Genomic DNA, 21,600 nt, shown 5'->3' with positions numbered 1-21,600 from the left:
GCCACAGCTCCATGTGGACAGTCTAGTGAAGAGCGTAGCATGAAGGAGATACCAGAAACCCCAGTGAACAAGACAGAGAATGAATTCGTACTAGAACAAGTAGAAGAAGCTGTCATTGTTCAAGAAGAAGAAGAAGTGGTTGAAGACTTAGGAGATGCAGAACCTCCATGGAAAAGTCAAGACATCGAGCTTCCTTCCAAGACGGTTGAAATTGATGCTGAGGAAGGTGTACAACCTCCAATGCATATCACAGTTGAAGACTTGGAAGAGGTTGATCAAGTGATGGAGATTCAAGAAGGAGAAGCACAACCTCCCATGCCCTTGGAAAGCAATGAAGAGGAGATTGAATTGGAAGAAAGCTACCAAGAGGAAGAGGTTAAAATTAAAGAAGCTTGCAAAGAGGTAGTAATTATCAAAAAAGAGCACAAGGGAGTGGAGCTTGCAATTTCATTAAAAATACCTCCCCCTAAGTTGCCATCATCCTTCACAACATTCAAGTGGGTAAAATTCATATCCCTTAGCTTTCTAATTCCACTTGAATATGGGCTACTGGCGACGGATGGTTAACTTAGAACTCTTTGTGACATTAAGAGTAAGAGGAAGATGGCCAGTGGTAAGAATTATCCTGCAAGGTTCATCATGGTTGGAAGCTTTAAGTTCAAACGCAAAGGTTGGTATAAAGCTCAACTGAATGGGTCTAGGAAGCTGTTTGGTCGCTGCAGCGAGAATTCAGATCACCTTTCACCCGGCCGGAAAAATGCAGATCGAAACAAAAACGGGTGTAAAAGTAAAGTTTGGGATCCTGGAATCTGTTCTGGCATTTGTCACCCCGGGAGCCTAAGAATCTGTTTGAAGCTTCTTAAGGGCTTTACATGCTTAGTTTGGGACCCCGGAGGCTATTGGAAATACAAACATTGATGGGGATTCCTGGATCAGTACAAGCATAAGCCACCATAGCAGGAATCTCATCAAATGTCCAACTTAAGGACTATAACCAAAAGTGCTAGGTGGGAGACAACCCACCATGGTATGATCGTTCATTTTTCATTTTTATTTAGTTTTATTTGCTTTTGAGTTTTATTTTATTCTATTATATTGAACCTGGAGTTTTGCATCACATTCATATTAACACTGCATTCTGCATTTTAGTTCAAAAAAAAAAATTTTGCTACGCGACGCGACCGCATCAACGACGCGTCCGCATCACAAGGGGAGAAGAGAAAAATAAAAACGAACAGAGAGTTACGCTGGAGCGTGGCTGGAGGCGTGCCAATGGCACAAATCAACCCACGCGACTACATCGCTGACGCGTCCGCGTCGCATGGGAATAATGGCCTCCCACGCGACCGCGTGACCAAGATTTCGACGTCAAAGTGGTGCACACCCGAAAGTTGTGCGAGAGTGGTGCTGGATTGGTGCTGAACGCATAAACCTTCCCACGCGGCCGCGTGACCCACGTGACCGCGTCATATTCCTTTAAAGCCCACTCACGCGATCGCATGCCCCATGCGATCGCGTCACTTAAAATTTGGCACTAATAAGATTTTGAACAGAGAATTGTGCGAGCGCGAGGCTGCACTCGCGCCACTAGCACAAATCGAGTCACGCGATCGCATGACCCACGCGTCCGCGTCGCTTGACCTTATTGCGCACCACGCGGCCGCGGCACCCACGCGACCGCGTCGCCAGCGTCGCACACCTTAACCTTATATGCCACAATATTTTATCTTTTCTTCCCCAATACTAATTTTCCTCCTCCCTTTCTTATTTACTTCCTCTTCCCTTCTTTCCCTTCTCATTCTTCTTATCTTTCATTTAATTGATTTGCATACTTTCATTCATTGCATTATTTTCATTGGTGTTAGAAATTTATTTGGGTAATTATTTACCATATCTTGCTTACGGATTATTAAAGGAATTGTTTGACAATTATATTAATTTTTAAAGGGTTGCTTGCATGTTCAATTTAATACTTTCAAATAGCTTATTTACCATGGATGCTATGTGTTTGTGAAAACGGCCGTATGGCATTGTGCACTATTTTTAAAGATTTCTTTTAATCTTCTACTATAAATGCTTGCTTTTCACAAAACCCTTTTTATATTTTATTAATTAAATATAATTGTCATTACAAACATTATTGTTAGTTTCTTACGACTAACAATACATTAAAGTTTTTAATGCTTGATCTATGCTACTCATGCCCTTGCCGGCATGCTAATAAACATCTTGCATCCAATACTCCCCATGCCTTGCTATATTTCCATTGATGAACTGATCACATGGAATCGCGACCATGTCTTCCATTCACTATTTTCCTTACTTGGCATGCTATTCACTTGTACCGCCCTCCTCTTTGCTCTACACCTTTAACTTCATATCCCTTTCTCTTCTCCCTTTTTCAGGCTGGCCACCAGAACGGGTAAGGAGAAAGCTTCTACAACGAGCAACAGCTGAGGAATCACAACACCCGTCCACCTGTACTTCTCAGCATGCACCGAGGACGGTGCAATCTTTAAGTGTGGGGAGGTCAATACCGATCTCCACGAGTTAGTTAGCCCCTTCTCAACACCAATTTTTGTTTTTCATTGTTGCATTTGCATGCTTGTTTCTTTTTGTGCATATTTTACCACTTGGTTAAAGTAATATTTTCTTTTTCAAGAAATTTTTATAGTATTTCACTAATTTGAATAAAACTTTTTGAAAAACTTGTATGAAAGAAATATTATTTTGGAACATGGTTTAAAGCTCGAACACACAAAACCAGTGAGATTTTGAGCCTATTTGATTGGTTGCATTTTATCAACCAATATTTTATTTTTGGTGTGTGTTTTTCTCTCTAAAATTGTGATCTCTGTCTTGCTTAATTCTATATTTCCATTATTTGATGTATGCATGCACTTACATGATTGAGGCCTTTGTTTCACTGAGCTTACATACCCATATGGCCTTACCTTTCATTATCCCTTGCAAACCAATGTTGAGCCTATTTTACCCCTTTATTCTTTACTTTAGCACATCATTAACTCTAAGCGAAAAACAATAATGTCCTTAATTTGAATCCTTGGTTAGCTTAGATTAGTGAGAATGCTTATGAATTAAGTGTGGGAAAAAGTGGGTTTGGAAACATTGGGTTTGAGAATTGAGTATGTTAAAAATTTCTAAAAATGTGAAAGAAATGTTTAGGACATAATTCATGCATCCAATAATTTAATCATATGCAACAAAAAAAAAAGAGCAAAATAAGTGAAAGGGGACAAAATGCCCCAAAGTAAGTGGTGAAATGCATATGAGTTGGACTTGAAATTAGAATGCATGAACATGTGGAAAACATGGTTAATGGATGGTTAAATGTTGTATTGTGATTATATGGATTGTCTTAAGTTAGGTGGAAAGTTTAAGTTAATTAAGGATTCAGATTTTAGTCCACTTGGCCAAATACAATCCTACCTTGACCCTAACCCCATTACAACCCTTAAAAGACCTCTTGATATGTGTATTTATGCATTAAATTTATATTGATTGTTAGATGAAGAGCAAGCCTTAGAAAGCAAGGTTAGTAGAGAATTGAGAGAATCAAACCTAAAACACTTGAGTGCTTAGAGTGATATACACTACTAAGTGAGGGTTCGATGCTCGATTCTTGTTCCCGGCTTTCATGAGCTATTTTCTTCTACAAGTCTATTTGTACTTCATTTTTATGATTTGAATTAGTGAAATCCAGTTCATATTTATTCTTGGGGATTTATTTGCTTTTAACTAAGTAAGTAGAAACATTTTTCATTTAGTTGCATTCATAGGTTGCATCTCATACATTCTATCATTCCTCTTCATCTTTATAGTTTCTCTTGAGCTTAGCATGAGGACAAGCTAATGTTTAAGTGTGGGGAGGTTGATAAACCCATATTTCATGGTTTATCTTGTGCTCAATTGAGTGGTTTTTATCTACTCTTTACCCACTTATTCATACTATTTGCATGTTTTACATTTTCCTACCTAATTATGTGCTTTGATTGAAATCATGTTTCTTTGGACTTATACTTGCTAATATTAATCCTCTCTTATTACCATTAGATGCCTTGATATGTGTGTTAAGTGTTTTTAGAGATTATAGGGCAGGAATGACTTAGAGGATGGAAAGGAAGCATGCAAAAGCAGAAGGAATACAATAAATTGGAGAAACTGCTAAGCTGTCCAGCCTGACCTCTTCGCACTCAAACGGCTATAACTTTAGCTACAGAGGTCCAAACGATGCGGTTTCAGTTGCGTTGGAAAGCTAACGTCTGGGGCTTCGATTTGATATATAATTTGTCGTAGCTGCCACGACGCCAGGCGACGCGAACGCGTGAGTCACGTGGACGCATGACCTGGCAGGAACGCAACCCGCGCGACCACGTGAGTCATGCGGCCGCGTCACTTTTCCGCGACCTGTACGGACCAGAAAGCGCTGAAAGTGATTTTTGGGCTGTTTCTGACCCAGTTTTCGGCCCAGAGAACACATATTAGAGGCTATAAAGTGGGGGAATGCATCCATTCATGAGGAGGATCTAATAATTCACTTTTGATGTTTTAGATGTAGTTTTGGAGAGAAAGGTTCTCTCCCTCTCTCTCTCTCTCTCTCTCTTAGGATTAGGATTTAGGACTTCTCTTAGTTTTAGGAGTGACTCTCAATCACAGGTTCTTTATTTTTATTTATCCCAATTTAATTTATGAACTCTTCCATGTTACAGATTACTCTTTTAAATTAATGTTATTTGAGGTATTTCAGTTTAATATTGCTTTCTTTTATTTACATGATTATTGCTACCCATCTAAAAGCATTTTTATTCCAGCAGCTTTAATTTCCTTTCCTTTTGGTCTTGGTTAAGAAATCAGTAACTCAGGAGTTATCTTAGCTCAACATAATTGATAACTGTTATCTTTGCTAATTGAACTGAACTTCAATAATCCCAACCTTTTCTTAGGAAATAAATAGGATTCGAAGGCCAATTAATTAGTCCCTTGACTTCCCTTTGCCTTAGCAAAGGTCGACTAAGTGGAATTAAGATTCAACTTTCATTATTATTGATAAGAATAACTAAGTCTGGATTTCCAATTTCTCGTACCATGCCAAAGGATTTGTTTTACAGTATTTATTTTTTTAATTATCATTTAAATTATTTGCCATATTTATTCCTCATTCTCAAAACACCAATTTTATCTTTTTCATAGCCAATAATAAGAACATTCCTCCCTGCAATTCCTTGAAAAGACGACCTGAGGTTTGAATACTCGGTTATCAATTTCAAAAGGATTTGTTACTTATGACACCCAAACGTTTGTATGAAGGGATTTCTGTCGGTTTAGAAACTATATCTACAATGCGACTGTTTTTATGAACTTCTTTACGGGCAAAAATCCTAACGTCAAGGGGGTAGTAGTAGCAATAGGTGGCGGTCTCCCATTGGTTGGAGCAGTCGTGTCGGATGATGACCCAACGAGAGAGTATGGATCCGCATGCAAGTCAAAGGGGTGACCAATAGAAAGCCTAGGCCTCCCCCTTCGGCCTCGGCCACAGCCACGGTCACGGCCACGATTGCGATCTCCGTCTTTAACAACCGTATCCTGTACGCATTAAAATAAGCAAGTTATTATCCATAACATAACCAATACTCTGTGAAATTGAAAGGGATAATATTCACTTTTTAATTTTTTTATTCAACAAGAAACCACAGCAAATAAAAATCTTATCATCAATATAATTTATACTTTCACTATGAATGGTTTACACAAACAAGCATACATAAGTAAGTATAGATAAGCATGCATAATAATTTAACAAAGATAATAAAGATAAAGATAAAGATAAAATAAAACTCAATAATTTAACAGAGATAATATATAAATAAAAAAGTAGAAGGTTAAACCTTGAATAGCTTTTCTGGGAGTCTTAAACTCTACTAATACTTTGTGATAGTGTATATGCTGAAGAACCAAATACTCCACTATTGTTTCTTTGATGAAAAGATTCCATTGACCCACACCACTACAGTTCCCACTGTGAAATGCTGCATAGAAATATCAAATATTGCAAAAGAGTATATCGGAATCTTGAGTTTGGTAGTAGAAAACTGAATATTCTTTCAATATTGATGATTCCTCATACTTCATAAAGAAGCAGAAAACTAACTAAGCTCCAAGAAGCTAAACCAGAAAACAGAATCAGCTAGTAACAAAATGCTTAATCAGTAACTGAATTTTAAATTCTAACAAACTTAAACTAGCTAACAAGAAATCAAGCAAGCAATCAACACATGAAGAATAAGCAGAAGTTGGCAATTGCTAATATCTAAGTTGAAATTACAGCAAGCAGTAATTAAAGAAATGAAAAGGGTAGTGTACCTGGTCATAGGAAACCCTAACTTTGTAGCACCAGAGAGAGAGGGAATCTTTTAAGAAAGTTGCTTCAAATGTATATGCTGTTGTTAGAAAATCAAAATATAAAGTTAGGAACAGGGACTCATTGCAATCTATAGATATAACTCTAAATGCTAGGAACAGGGAATCATTACAATCTATAGATATAACTCTAAATGTTTGAGAAGAAATGGAAGTCACGTTAAAATATTATATAAACTATAAGGTATTGAAACAATACAAAAATAATTATTTTAATATTTTTATATTTTTGTCTTGAGAATGTTATTATTAAAAATGAGGATGGAATCCAGAGAGCCAATAGATTTGTGCCAGATTTCAAAAGGAAAATAGAACAAAATGCATAGGTCTTTTGTAGGAAGAAACAGAGTTTTGAACAAAAACAAAGCTTTATTTTCTTTCATATTATTTAGTGAAAGTCTCAAAAGCCAAGTGGGAGCTTAGATATACACTCATCATCATTATCATTCATGTCCAAAAGGCATACTTTGAAAGACTTTGTAATTTAGGCTTTAGCATTCAATTATTGCCTTTTTATGCTACAGTTACCAGAAAAAAGAAAGATTCATATGCTAATGACTTTTTATTTTAATTGCAAATGAATTGAACTTTCACCACAAGTCAATGTTACACTTTACACGTATATGTGCTTAATTTGAATGAAAAATTTGACATATTCTCATGTTTCAGAATTCAGATATGCTATAGGCCTATAGTTGCAGACACAAATGAACAAATTAAACAAATTAAGATTCAAGAAATAATAAGATGCATCATCACAAACAGATAACAAAAGAATAGAACATACACACTGAATAATGAGTAAACTATAATCATTCATTAATCGTTACTATTTTGCTAACAATATCTTATATTATATACAGTGAAATTTTAGAATCACAAGAGTGCCAAAAAATTCAGACCCCACAAGGTTTTTAATCTTGAGGAGCTTGATATCTGATTGGAAGCCTTGAATCACTTCCATCAAAATACATAATCATAAAGGGAAATAAGGGTACACATAGTTTGAAATGATGATCAATTAAAAAATATCTCATAAAGGTTTTTTTCATTATTGTTAGAGCTTATTAGCTAGCTTCTACATGTTCTGATCATTTGCCTCTCAAAAACTGGCCTATAAACTACAGATAGCTCAAGTTTGGAATGAAAAATAAATTAAAGAAACACATTATATAATTGATCAAGGTAAATAGATTAACTTATATATAAAATTAAATAAAATCAAAACTCGAGCCATGACATTTCATTTGAAAACTTTTAATGATCAACAAATAAGTTAGCAATATTTATTTGTAATAAGATAGAACTGGAAGAAAGATGATAGTATGTGTTCCTAAATGTCCTTCCGTTTCTATACATCCAAAGTAAAAGTACATGATAATAATAACAAAGGTGACAACTTCCACTTTTATAAAAATTAGATGGTGTATGTAGTTGGCAACAAGAAGAAGGCCAGATATAGCTAGCAGATTCACATGCAGCTTTAAATTCAAATTGGGGTCCAGAAAAACAGTGAAGTCTTATCTCTATCTATCCTTAATTATGGCTTACAAGTAATTAAGAGAATAACAATATACTATAGTGCTTATGATAAATAACTCAACAATTTGTAGTTATAGTTAACCAAAAAACTGGCTCTCTATAATGGGAAAGGACAAGTGAAAAACATGGTAGTTGGAAAAGAAAGGAAGGGTAAAGCAAATGAAGTGCAAAGAATAGAAGCAAAACCTAAAAGGAAGGCATGAGACTAAGACAAGTACTACTTTTTTTAAAATATGGCAATGGCAATAGCAATAGGCACGCACTGAAATATTTATTTTTATTATTATAACAATATAAATACTATTTTTGTTTAGAAAAAAAAAGAAAAGAGAGAATCAGAAATCACATAAGTATATTGCTAGCTATCCTATTAGTAGTGAATGTAAGTAGTGAAACCTCTTTTTGTCTTTACTTTATTATTGCTAGCAATCCTATTAGCTACCACACTCAAATTGCCTCAAAAGCAAAGGAACTTAAATTGATCAGTGAAACACTAAACAAAAACACAATATTAAGAAACACATGCATATTGTTCACAGTGAACACATGTTTACCAACATACTTCAAAGTGGCAGAGTGGTACTACTTAACAAATAAATAGTAATGCTGTGACGTTGAGTAATGCTGATCCAGTCACGAGGAAGTTGTGAAGTTAGCATTAGCAGTATCACTTTTTGTTTTTACAAAGCAGCAATAGCACTGTTTGTCGGTTCTCATTCCCTTTAAGTCATTGAAATATTGCTAACGTGCATATCAAAGAAACTTTGGCAAATTAAACTTTAATTCTTACAACTCAAGCAAGACACCATCAGCTAATTACACTTGAAGACTTAAAGGGGGAGAAATCAACCTGAAAGTAGAGAAATCAACCTGAAAGTAGTAGCTAGCAAGAGGCTTTTATATTATGTATTTTTCTGTTCTGCTGAAAGTAGTAGTTGTAGTGTAGTGTGCTGTGTGGCAAAATAAGCTTTCGTAAGAGATTGTATAGCATATTAGTTAATGTCAAAAAAATAATTATCTTGACACTTTAATTAAGCTAAGTGTTCCATAATGTAAAGCCTATGTTGATCTGACATAGAAATTAAATTAAAAATTCCATTCAGGAATTTCTCTGAACATGTGGTGTGCAGAGTTCAAAACAGTAAATTTCAGTTCAATCTAAGCAGCATTCAACCCAGTAATTTCAGAAAGATACAGCCAACAACAATTTCAGTCCAGAAACACAAGTTTTAACAAACCTAAGCCTAACCAAAATTTCTAAAAACAGAATTAAAAAGCAGTGAAAATAAAGAAAAGAAAGACAGGGAACATGGGAAGGGAACCTGCATTGATGAAAGGAGGAAGAAGAACGGAGAGGCGGTGGGGTGGTGGTGATGTTGCGGGGGCACAGAAGGTCGCCGCTGCTGGTGGTTGCTTGTCGGTGCTTGAAGACGCGGATAGAGGGTAACTCCAAGAACAGGGGTGTCGCACGCAGGAACGAAGAAATGGAGAAATGGGGAAGAAAGAGAAGAAAGGAAGAGAGAGAGGGTAGGCAATGGTGGTCGCCGGTAGTGGTATCGAACGGAGGCGGTGGTGAGGAGAAAGCGAAGTCAACCAAAGGATACCTAGAATACCTAATGAAGTCAACCAAAGAATACCTAGCTTGAATTTGGGGAAGTATGCGTTTCTGAACTTTGGAAGCGGGAGTTGACGCGAGAACATGTGTTTTTAGTGATAAAAATCGACGGCATATTTGTCGATTTTAATTAAAAAAAACAACACATACAGCGTTTATTTTATAGATTAAATTTACATCGTTCATTCCATTATAGAAAGCAATCAAGATCGTTCAAATTTATCGACGGCAAATGTGTCGATATTTTAAATAATAAAATAGACGACATATTCGTCGATTTTAATATAAAAAACAACACATATAGCGTCTATTATATAGATTAAATTTAGACAGTTCATCCCATTTTAGAAAGTAATCTAGACCGTTCAAATTTATCGACGGCAAAATTTTCGATATTTAAAATAATAAAATAGACGCCATATTCGTCAATTTTATTTTCGACTTCTGGTTCGCTATAATATGACGATAATAGAGAAATAAATTAATGCATTATAAAAATATCGACGACTAGATTGTCAATTTTAATATTCTTTATTTTTAATTATTTTTTTATTAATATCGATAGCAGGCCGTCGAAAATTATCGACGACAGAAATAGCCGTCGATTTTTGGCGTCAAAAAATACGCTTTTTCTTGTAGTGTAAAAAATATTCAAGTCGCAATTTAATATAGTACCTTAGGACAGATCTCACTACAAAAAAGGTATAAAACAACATTCGAATTAAGACAGTCTCATAAGAGCGCCATAATATTTGTGAATTATGGTTGTTTATGTTGTAAATCTCGAGTAATTAATGAATAATTAGCTAATAAATTAATTATTATTCAAAGAAAATCAGAAAATTAATTTCTATAATTTAATGAAGTAGAAATAATTAAAATATAAATTTTGATACTAATTTTAAAGGTGACCCAAAGTTGAGCCAAACGAGCCGAAATCGAACGAACCGGGTCTAAACTGGACCCAAGGCCCAATCCAACTCACTAAAGTATATGAGCTTCAGCTCATCTTCCTCCCATATCATGAGGAACACGCAGAAACACTTGAGAGGGTGAAGAACATTTTCAAAACCTGTGAATTAATTTAATTTCCACATAACTTTCAATCCGGAGCTCTGATTGACGAGCCATTTGCGGCCGCACGTTCGTCTCGTAATCCTCTTCAATTCTATCGAAACAATGTGGTGAGTACCTCTGAATCATGTGCCCATTTTTTTGTGTCCCCTTTTTCAATAAATTTGGTTTAAATTTTGAGTGATTTTGGTGATTTTGCTGGTTTAGGGGTACTCTAGCGATTGATAATTGTTGGGTTGCACACCAATTTCGAGTGGATAAGGTAAGAAATCACTTAACCCTCTATGAATAATTAATTAGCAAACCCTATGTTAACTATAGTGAATTTGGATTGTATTAGACTGAATTTGGTGATTTGGAGTTAAATTGGAGGATATTGGAAGGTTAAAATTGAATCCTGGGAGTTGAAAATTCAATTAGTGAGGAGTTGGAACTTTGGTGCTTGAGGAGTGGTGGATAATTGAGGTGTTCCAGGCTTAAGGAGGAATTGACCAAGGTATCGTTTTGGTTTCTTGTAGATAATATATAATGTTACGTAAAAACATAGGCTAGATTGAAAATGTGTAAGTATGCAAATGTTTAGTAACCTTGATGGAAACATAGAATTATAGTGATAATGAGTTGATGAATGATGACTTTGTAGATTGATGAGTTGGTGTTTGATGATGATAATGTATAATGATGAGTTATGTTGTGTTGATTATTGAGGTTGATAGAGATATGTGATTATTGATGATGATAAGTTGTGTTGATGACACTTTGTTAAATAATGATTATATTTGGGGTGAAAATTGTTGAGTGAATTGATGATATTGTATGTATTAATGATGAGGAGTGTTTGAAAAACAGGCAAATATGAATTTGGAAGCATGGGGATGTTTTAATTGAGAAATAATTGTATATGTATTGAGGTTTTAGAAATGTAAAGGTTTTGGTGACTTTTGGTAAAAATAATTTTTTAATAAACTTCGGTGGATCATAACTTAAGCCTTGGATTTTGGATTTGAATGATACTTTCTCAATTGTGGGTTTGACTTGATTGCTATTTCTTTAGCCCTTATGTGCATATATGTATTCTTGGGAATTGATTTATTTTGACTAAGTAATTGAATCCATTTAGATAGATTGCATGTAGGTAGGTTGCATATAGATAGTTCACATTGAATAAATGTTGATACCCTTTGTTTCTTTCTTGAGTTTAGCATGAGGACATGCTTGGTTTAAGTATGGGGAGGTTTGATAAACTGCAATTTTGTGGTTTATCTTGTGCTTAATTTAAGAGATTTTATCAACTTTTCTCACATTTATTCAATGAAATAGCATGGTTTTGTATTTCTCCTAATTTTGTGCTTAAGAGTGAAAACATGCTTTTTAGGCCCTTAAATTGGTAATTTTAAATCACTTTAATTCCATTCAATGCCTTGATGTGTTTGTTGCGTGATCTTAGGTTCATAAGGCAAGTATTGGATGGAAGAAGTGAAGAGACAGGCATGCAAAGTGGGGAACTCATGAAAAAACAAGGATTTAGAATGCATACATCGACGATCACGCGTGACGGACACGGAAGCGTGGAGATGAGGTCGCCAGACGATGCGTACGCGTGACATTACGTGTACGCATGATAAGAAAATGCCAGACGATGCGTACGCGTGACCCATGCGTACGCGTCACAGCTTGCACGTGACCTCGTTAAAGTGAAAATGCTGGGGGCGATTTCTGAGCTGCCCAAGCCCAAATCCAACTCATTCCTGAGGCTATTTCATGCAGAATTCAAGCTTGGGCAAAGGGGGAGCAATTAGTTTTAGCTTAGGGTCATGTAGTTTAGTTTTCTAGAGAGAGAAGTGATGAATCCATATTTGATGATAAATTTTTGTTAGAATTGAATGGATTTCATCATATGAACTTGCATTTATTCCCTTTAATAGCATGCTTTTGAACTTTCTTCCCAAATTGTGCTTGATTATGAAAATATGCTCTTTTGTGCCTAATTTGATCTATTTTTATTCCACATGCCTTTCATTTGATGCCTTGATGTGTTTATAAGTGATTTCAGGTGTGTAAGGTATGAATGGGTTGGAGAAAATGGAAGAAGAGCATGCAAAATGGAAGAAACTTGAAGAATCAAAGGAGATGAGCTCAGAGACCTGTATGTGCGCACAACCTCTTGTGCGTCCGCACAGGAGCCCAAGCAGAGCGCGTGGATCATTTCGAGCGCGTCGCGTGTCCAGTCAAGCATCGCCTAGTGTGCGTGCGCACAGCTACTTGTGCGTACGCACAGGTTGGTGGTGCACGGAATTGTGATCTCACTTTTCACAACTCCGGTACAACTAACCAGCAAGTGCACTGGGTCGTCCAAGTAATAAAACCTTACGCGAGTAAGGGTCGATCCCATGGAGATTGCTGGCTTGAAGCAAGCTATGGTCATCCTGTAAATCTTAGTCAGGCAAATTCAATTGGTTATGAGTTTTGATAATTGAAAAATAAATAAAACGCAAACTAAAATAAAGATACTTATGTAATTCATTGGTGGGAATTTCAGATAAGCGTTTGGAGATGCTTTGTTGCTTCTGAACCTCTGCTTTCCTATTATCTTCATCAAATCATGCGTGCTCCCTTCCATGGCAAGTTGTATGATCCTCTCAGTGAAAATGATCCAATACGGTAATCTCTGAAATCACTTAATACACATATCACGGTATCGAATGGTAATAAGAGGGGATTAATATTAGTAAATATAAGGCCAAAGAAGCAATGTTTTCAATCATAGCACAAAATCAGGAAGGAAAACGAAAAACATGCGATTTCTATGAATAAACGTGAGAATAATGGATGAAAAATCACTCAATTTAGCACAATATAAACCATAAAATAGTGGTTTATCATATAATTTCTGCACGGCTAATCAACTGTCAGATTTCTCGTCTCGGATGAAAAATACCAGGTACAGCTACCGCACCGCTAATCATCTGTCGGTTCTCGTGTCGAAATAGGATCTCTCTATCTTTTTGCACACTATCACTGCGCCCAACATTCGTGAGTTTGAAGCTCATCACAGTCATCCCTTCCCATATCCTACTCGGAATACCACAGACAAGGTTTATACTTTCGGGATCTTAGGAATGCTGGCAATTGGTTCTAGCCTATACCACGAAGGTTCTAACCTCACAGACTCGGTCCGTGGATCAGAGACCCAAGAGACTATACTCCAGCGGTCGTCCAATGACTACGTTGAACATCATGTATGTAGACCGCTTGTGGTTGTCTGGCACGCGGATCTTGGCTAAGCGAGAAATGAAGATAGTGGGTGATTGATGAGCGGAAATCCGATTCCAACACAAAACTCACCGACAAGTGTACTGGGTCGCATCAAGTAGTAATTACTCACATGACTGTGGTCGATTCCACAGGGATTGAAGGATTGAGCAATTTTAGTTAGGTAGTTGATTTAGTCAAGCAAACAGTAGATGATTTCAGTTGTATTGTAACCAACAGAAGCTAAATTTGCATGAAAGTAAAAGGGAGAAGGGAATTGACAGTAAAGTAAAGAGCAGAAGAAGTAAAAGAGCTAAATCTTAAAGTGCAAGTAATGTAAATGACTGAAACTTAGATTGCAAGAAATGTAAATAGCTGAAGCTTAGAGTGCAAGAATTGTAAATTGCTTGAATAGTAAAGGGTTGTGGGAGCTGGGATTTAGAATTCAACAAGACAATGTAAAGAGCAATAGATCATGAAGTAGAAGATGAAGTAAATTGTAGCAGATCTCAACATAAATGGAAAATTTTCTTGAAGAACACAACAGAAAGTAAACTCAGCTTAAATTTGAAATCTAAAAGTGAAATTCAAGATCTCAGGGGGTCAATGAGATTAGCAGCTAGATCTAGATCTTAATTCCTTCCTTGATCAAACAGAAAATGAATTTCAGAAGAAATGTAGATGAAAGCAGTGAATAAAACTCAGATTCAATTCCTCAATTATCTAAATTATGCAGAAGAGGACAAAGATAAATTTCAGATCAAGTATTGAAACAAAATTCCTTCAATCTCAATCCAAAATTCAGAAACAGGAAGTAAAAGTTGTAGAAGCAAGAACAATGAAAAAAAAAGGAAACTCAAATCTCAATCCCAATTTCTCAAATTCAAGTGAAAACTCAGTGAAAGCTAAAATGAGCTAAAAGTAAAACAAAAAAAATGAAAAGAAGGTCCTCTCTAACTCAAACTAGCTCCTATTTATACACTCTCTATTTTTGATCTTCAGAATTTGGAGTGGGATTTTCAAATTAGTGTAGAATTGAATCCAAAAGGGCAATTGAAGTTAATCATGGACTAAGGCACTATCCAGGGGAGTGCTCGGTTAAATGCAACAACGCAGCACTCAACCCTTGGCCCAGGCTCTTCAATTTCATTGCGTGCCTTCATAGCGCTAAGTTAACAAAGTTAACTTAGCACCCTTGGTGTGTTGAGTTTCCCAGCTTCAAATCCTTGATGAGGCCACTTTTCTTGTGCAAGGTAGTGCTCGGTTAAGGAAATTGACACAGCGCTCCTTGTTTTGAATGGAAGCTTCCCAATTCGAATCCCAGTGAAGCCATTTTGCCCATTTGCTTTGTGAAGAGTTGTAGCGCTCCTTCCTTGCCAGCATGGGTTCGAACCTTGGCTGGCTCCTTTTGCCAATTTCTTTTGTGGAGTGGCGCTTCCTCTTATACCTCATGTGCTTGGTTTTGAAACTTGGTGGCTTCACTCCTTGATTTTGCGCCTTGATTTTCTTTGGGTGAGGCAGAAAAAAGTTAACTTAGTTAACCGAGTGCTATGCTTTTGCCTTGTTTCATTTGTTCCTTGTAGCGCTCGGTTAGGAGAGTTAACTTAGCACCATGCCTTTTGCTCCCTTGGCCTTTGCTCTAGCTCTCAAATAGAGAGTGCTACGCTCAATTAGTGAGCGCTTTGCCTTGGCGCCTTGATGCGCCACGCTTTTGTTTCCTTAGGCCATGCTTTCCTTGTTTCTTTCTTTTCTTCACCTACAAGTAATCAAAACAACCAATAAAAGTATCACCAAATTCACAAGGTTTATAAATCATTCAAAAACCAACTAATTCTAGCTTAAACCTCATGATTTTGTGTCAAATAAAGGGTGGTTGATTGATTCAACAAAACCATGCAAATCCACTCTAAATTACTTAACTTACAATGCAAGAAAGTGTATAAAACCTAATGAAACAAGTGAAAAATGCTTTAAAAGCTAGCATAAGATGACTTGTCATCACAACACCAAACTTAAACCTTGCTTGTCCCCAAGCAAGCACTAAATATAAGAGAAAATGAAATGAAACAGAGAAGTATGCATGTCCTTATTTAGCAGATAATTGAACTTGGTTCATGGGGTTTTATGCAGACAAATGTAACTCATTTATTCTTTGCTGATAGATAAGAAATGATTCCTTAAAGGTTCACTAGAGTTGCTGCTATAATGCCATACTTTTGCTTGATCCCTTGCTAGCTTTTTCTTTTTTTCTTTTGCTTTAAAAAGCTTATTTATTAATGAAAGCTTGGTGGCAAGTGTTGTAGCAGATTTTTGGCTTAATTTTGCTCAACACTTTCTCACCACAGACACATGGCTTACAATTTCTTCCTAGGAGCATTGATGCCCACATCTCTTTGGATTACTAAATGATTTGTAACTAGGTTGCTCTTGATAGTGGATTTTCGGTTGATAATCCCAGATCAGTTGATCCAAGTGGCCAAGTTTCAAAATACTCCTCAGAACCTACTTGTCCAAGCATATCCTAGTACAAAAACACCACAGGCATATGTCATAGGGAACAAGCTATTGGTGTCTAGCCTTATTGTTTGTTTCTTTGCCAATTCTTGGCTTTTCTCTTTCTTTTTCTTTCTTTTTTTAGCTTGATTCTCGAAGGGTATTTATTGATAACAGACTTTATAGCAGCAAACCAATTCACTCTTAAAAGAACATGTTATTATACAGCTTTTGTTATTTGAGCCAACCATTAAATCAAACAAATACCACCACTGAATCTCATTCTAACTTCTACAACATTGGACAACCACTTTCTATTTCAAACATTTTTCTTTTATTCATGCAGCAGGGGAACAAAACAAAATTCAAGCTAATAAGTACCAACAGTATAATGCAGGCTAGCATTTTTGGTAAACATTTTCCACTCACACCTAATTGAACACTTCAGCAAAACATAATTGAATTCCCAAGTAAAAATACAACATGTTGGGTATGTCTCTCATCTTTTCCTTATGTCATCATTATTTCTCTCTGTTGTTCCTCCTTTGGATGATGATGCAGATCCCCTTCACAGATTGAATGTTTTCCTGCATAATCCTTAGAAGTTGTTTGTCTCTCAATCCCTTAGGCAACTGGTTAGTATGCAAAAATTGTTTGTGGGTTTTTGAACTTACTTTGGTGTGTGAACACCAAACTTAGTACCTTGCCATGCATCAAATCAACCATATGTGAAATTCTTTTGTCTTTGTTGAAGGTTATAAGACTCGAAACTAGAAAATGGACAATGGTTAAATGGTTTATCTCATTGTTTGGAGCTAGCCATTCGTTATGCAGAAGGTGAGAATGTGTTTTTAAATGAGATTTTGGTGGGACACCAAACTTAGCATCCTTCACTCTTCCTTAAATTATTTTGGTGTGCAACACCAAACTTAGCTCCTTTCAATACAGATGAAACTACTCAACCTTTTTATCGAAATAGCCATGAAAAGAAAACTATCTCAGGTTGGGTTGCCTCCCAACAAGTGCTCTTTTATTGTCACAAGCTTGACATTGGGCCCTCATTAGGATGGTTGATGATTGTGATGTCTCAGTTTGTCTCCCCTCACAGTAAGCTTCCTTCCAGTGGCTTGATGCTCAATCTCTGCATGCTCTAGTGAGAGTATCCTATTGATAGTGTAGTAATCATCAGATTTTTGATTTGTCCACAACTGCTGGTAAATAAGCTGCACTTTATCTCCCTTTGAGAATCCTTCAGTTGGGATCTTTTTATTTTTCCACCCTTTTGGAGCCTTCTTCTTGCTTTTCTTCCCCTTTTTTGTTGATCCTTCTCCTTTGACAGTGGGCTGCGTTTTGGAATATGTCTTCTTAGTGGCCAACACCTCACTTCTTTCTTGCTCTCTCTCATCATTCTTTAGAGTCTCATTCTCCTTTTGTCCTGCTTTGCTGCTTTTCTCTTGTTCTAGAAAAGAGTTACTGAGTGTCTTGTTGATTTCTTCCTTCCTCTGCAAGTCTTCTTTGTCAACCTCCATGTATTTTTCCTTTTCATCTTTATGCTGTGCTTCTGGAAAGACAGTCAGAGTAATGCTTTTATCATATACTCTTAGGGTCAGCTCTCCTTGTTCAACATCTATGATGGCCCTTACTGTGGCCAAGAAGGGTTTTCCCAAGATAATAGAGTCTCTCCCTACTTCTCCTAGATCTAGGATCATAAAATCTGCAGGAAATATGAATGTCCCTGCTTGGACCAGGAGGTTTTCAATCACTCCTCTTGGAATTACCAATGATTTGTCCACGAGCTCTAGTGACATTTGTGTGGGCTTTACCTCTTCTATGCATAGCCTTCTCATTATGGAATAAGGAATTAGGTTAATGCTTGCTCCTAAGTCACATAGTGCCTTATCAATGGTTACGCTACCAATGGTACAAGGTAGGAAGGAGCTCCCAGGGTCCTTGAGCTTTGGTGGAAGGCCCCTTTGAATCATAGCACTGCATTCTTCAGTGAGCATAATGGTTTTCTTCTCATGCCAACTTCTCTTTTTATTGATAAGCTCTTTCAAGAACTTTGCATATAGAGGCATTTGTTCTAATGCTTCAGCCAGGGGGATATTAATCTCCAACTTCTTGAAGACTTCAAGGAATTTGGGGAAGTGTTGATCCTTGATCTCCTTGTTGAACCTTTGAGGGTATGGCAAGGGAGGTGTGTGAGCCTTCACTTCTTGCCTTTGTTCTTGATATGGTTCCTCTATTACTTGCTTCCATTTCCTTGAATTTTGTGGCTGGTCATTCTTCTCTTTAAACTTCTCTGTCTTTTCTTATTTAATACAGCTTCATCTTCCTCAGTTGCCCTTTTTTCATTGCCCATAAGCTCCTTATCAGCCTCTTTGTTATTCACCAAGGTCCTTCCACTCCTTAGTTGAATAGCTTTGCATTCTTCTTTAGGATTTGTGATGGTGTCACTTGGGAGTGAGCTTGTTGGCCTTTCAATTACAGCTTGCTTGGACAATTGTCCAATCTGTCTCTCTAAGTTTCTCATTGAGGCTTCATGATTCTTGCTGGTCATCTCCTGATGTTTCATCATTTTTTCCATTAGTATCTCCAGGTTGGAGATCCTTTGAGTGTCTTGTGATATCTGTGGTTGATTGTGGGGTGTGGAGGGTGGATGAAAGTTATTTTGGTTAGTGGCTGGATAATAGTTGGAATTGGAATGATTGTTTTGGGGTTTTCTGTATGGATTGGGGTTAGTATTTTGCTGGTTGTTGTTATTTGTGTTTCTTGAGTTGTTGTGGTTTGAATTTCTTTGCCATGGCTGCTGGTTTTGATTGTGGCTATCTCTCCACCTGAGATTTGGATGGTTTTTCCAAGAGGGGTTGTAGGTGTCACCATAAACTTCATTTGATCCAGAACCTTGGTTGTACACATATTGAACTTGTTCCTGCTGCTGATCCTCTTGGTTTTCTTCATTTGATCCCCATCCAATTGGTGGTTGAGTTGTGACATTCACTGATGCAACTTGCAGGCTATCAATCCTCTTAGCCATTTGCTCAAATTATTGCTGAATTTGCTGCTGCATCATCTTGTTTTGAGCTAGGATAGTATCCACTCCTTTCAACTCCATGACTCATTTCCTTTGGGCTGGTTGGCATTGCCTTTGAGGAGCAAAGAAATATTGATTATTTGCCACCATATCAATGAGGTTTTGGGCTTCTTCTGCTGTCTTCATCAATTGCAAAGAGCCTCCTGCTGAGTGATCTAGTGCTTCTTTAGCTTTCAAGGTCAATGCTTCATAAAAATTATGAAGTATGTCCCATTCATTGAACCTTTCAGGGGGACACTTTCTGATCAAGGTCTTGTATCTATCCCAAGCCTCATAGAATGACTCTCCATCCATCTGAGTGAATGTTTGGACCTCTGTTTTGAGTCTAATAATCCTTTGAGGGGGATAGAACTTGGCTAAGAACTTGTTTACTAGATCTTCCTAATTGTTGATGCTATCTCTTGGAAATGACTCTAACCATTAAGTAGCTTTGTCTTTGAGGAAAAATGGAAATAACAATAGCTTGTAAATGTCAGGATGCACTCTATTGGTTTTGACAGTGTCACAAATCCTCAGAAAAATGGATAAGTGTTGGTTTGGATCTTCAAGTGGGCCTCCTCCATAGGAGTAATGGTTTTGTACCAAGGTGATGAGTTGTGACTTCAATTCAAAGTTTTTTGCATTGATATTTGGGGTATGGATGCTACTCCCACAATGCCTTGGGTTAGCAAAGGTGTAGGAAGCCAAAACTCTCCTCTGAGATTGACTATTGTTGTTGGCTACTCCCACTGGTGGATTTGTTGGATTCTCCTCCATTTTTTGGTACTCTTCTTCAAAAGTTTCTTCCTCTTCAATAACACTTTTCCCTCTTGCTTCTCTCCTTAACCTCTTGAGAGTTCTTTCGTCAGTTTCACAAAAAGTAGAGGTCCCTCCTCTTGCCTCTGTCATACAAACAAAACAACAAGAAACACAAGAGCAGAAAAACTAGGAACACTGCACTCTACTACAAGAATGAGGTTATGGTTAGCTAAAACAAAAATTCAAACAGTTAGTGTGTTAGTCAAAAATAAAGAAAAACAAAGAAAAAGTACTTAATCTAGACTACCACCTTCCTCAATCATTGTCAATCTAGTCAATCCCTGGCAACGGCGCAAAAAACTTGATGAGCGGAAATTAGATTCCAACACAAAACTCACTGGCAAGTGTACCGGATCGTATCAAGTAGTAATTACTCACATGAGTGAGGTTGATCCCACAGGGATTGAAAGATTGAGCAATTTTAATTAGGTGGTTGATTTAGTCAAGCAAACAGTTGATGATTTGAGTTGTATTGTAATCAATAGAAGCTAAATTTGCATGAAAGTAAAAGGGACAAGGGAATTGACAGTAAAGTAGAGAGCAGAAGAAGTAAAAGAACTGAATCTTAAAGTGCAAGTAATATAAATGACTGAAACTTAGATTGCAAGAAATGTAAATAGCTGAAGCTTAGAGTGCAAGAAATATAAATTGCTTGAATAGTAAAGGGATGTGGGAGCTGAGATTTAGAATTCAACAAGAGAATGTAAAGAGCAATAGATCAAGAAGTAGAAGATGAAGTAAATTGCAGCAGATCTTAACATAAAAGGAAAATTTGCTTGAAGAACACAATAGCAAGTAAACTCAGCTCAATTTAAAATCTAAACGTGAAATTGAAGATCTCTGGGTGTCAATGAGATTAGCAGCTAGATCTAGATCTCAATTCCTTCCTTGATCAAACAGAAAATGAATTTTAGAAGAAATGTAGATGAAAGCAGTGAAAAAAACTCAGATTCAATTCCTCGATTATCTAAATTATGCAGAAGAGGACAAAGATGAATTTCAGATCAAGAATTGAAATAGAATTCCTTCAATCTCAATCCAAAATTCAGAAACAGAAAGTAAAAGTTGTAGAAGCAAGAACAATGAAAAAAAAGGAAACTCAGATCTCATTCCCAATTTCTCAAATTCAAGTGAAAACTCAGTGAAAACTAAAATGAGCTAAAAGTAAAAAAAATGAAAAGAAGGTCCTCTCTAACTCAAACTAGCTCCTATTTATACACTCTCTATTTTTTATCTTCAGAATTTGGAGTGGACTTTTCAAATTGGTGTAGAATTGAATCCAAAAGGGCAATTG

The 21,600-nt window shown here is 36.7% G+C and overlaps 1 protein-coding gene across 1 annotated transcript; it reads right to left on the bottom strand.

The window, feature by feature from the left end:
* Positions 1-18,659: 18,659 nt before the first annotated feature.
* Positions 18,660-19,451, bottom strand: LOC130934068 (uncharacterized). Its single transcript, XM_057863657.1, has one exon. It carries the CDS (start codon positions 19,449-19,451, stop codon positions 18,660-18,662), a length of 792 nt encoding a protein of 263 aa, XP_057719640.1.
* Positions 19,452-21,600: the final 2,149 nt, after the last annotated feature.

Source organism: Arachis stenosperma, chromosome 6, assembly GCF_014773155.1.
Source record: "Arachis stenosperma cultivar V10309 chromosome 6, arast.V10309.gnm1.PFL2, whole genome shotgun sequence".
Classification (NCBI taxonomy): Eukaryota; Viridiplantae; Streptophyta; class Magnoliopsida; order Fabales; family Fabaceae; genus Arachis; species Arachis stenosperma.
Note: the sequence above shows the minus strand (reverse complement) of the source record. Positions and strands in the feature narration are given on the sequence as shown.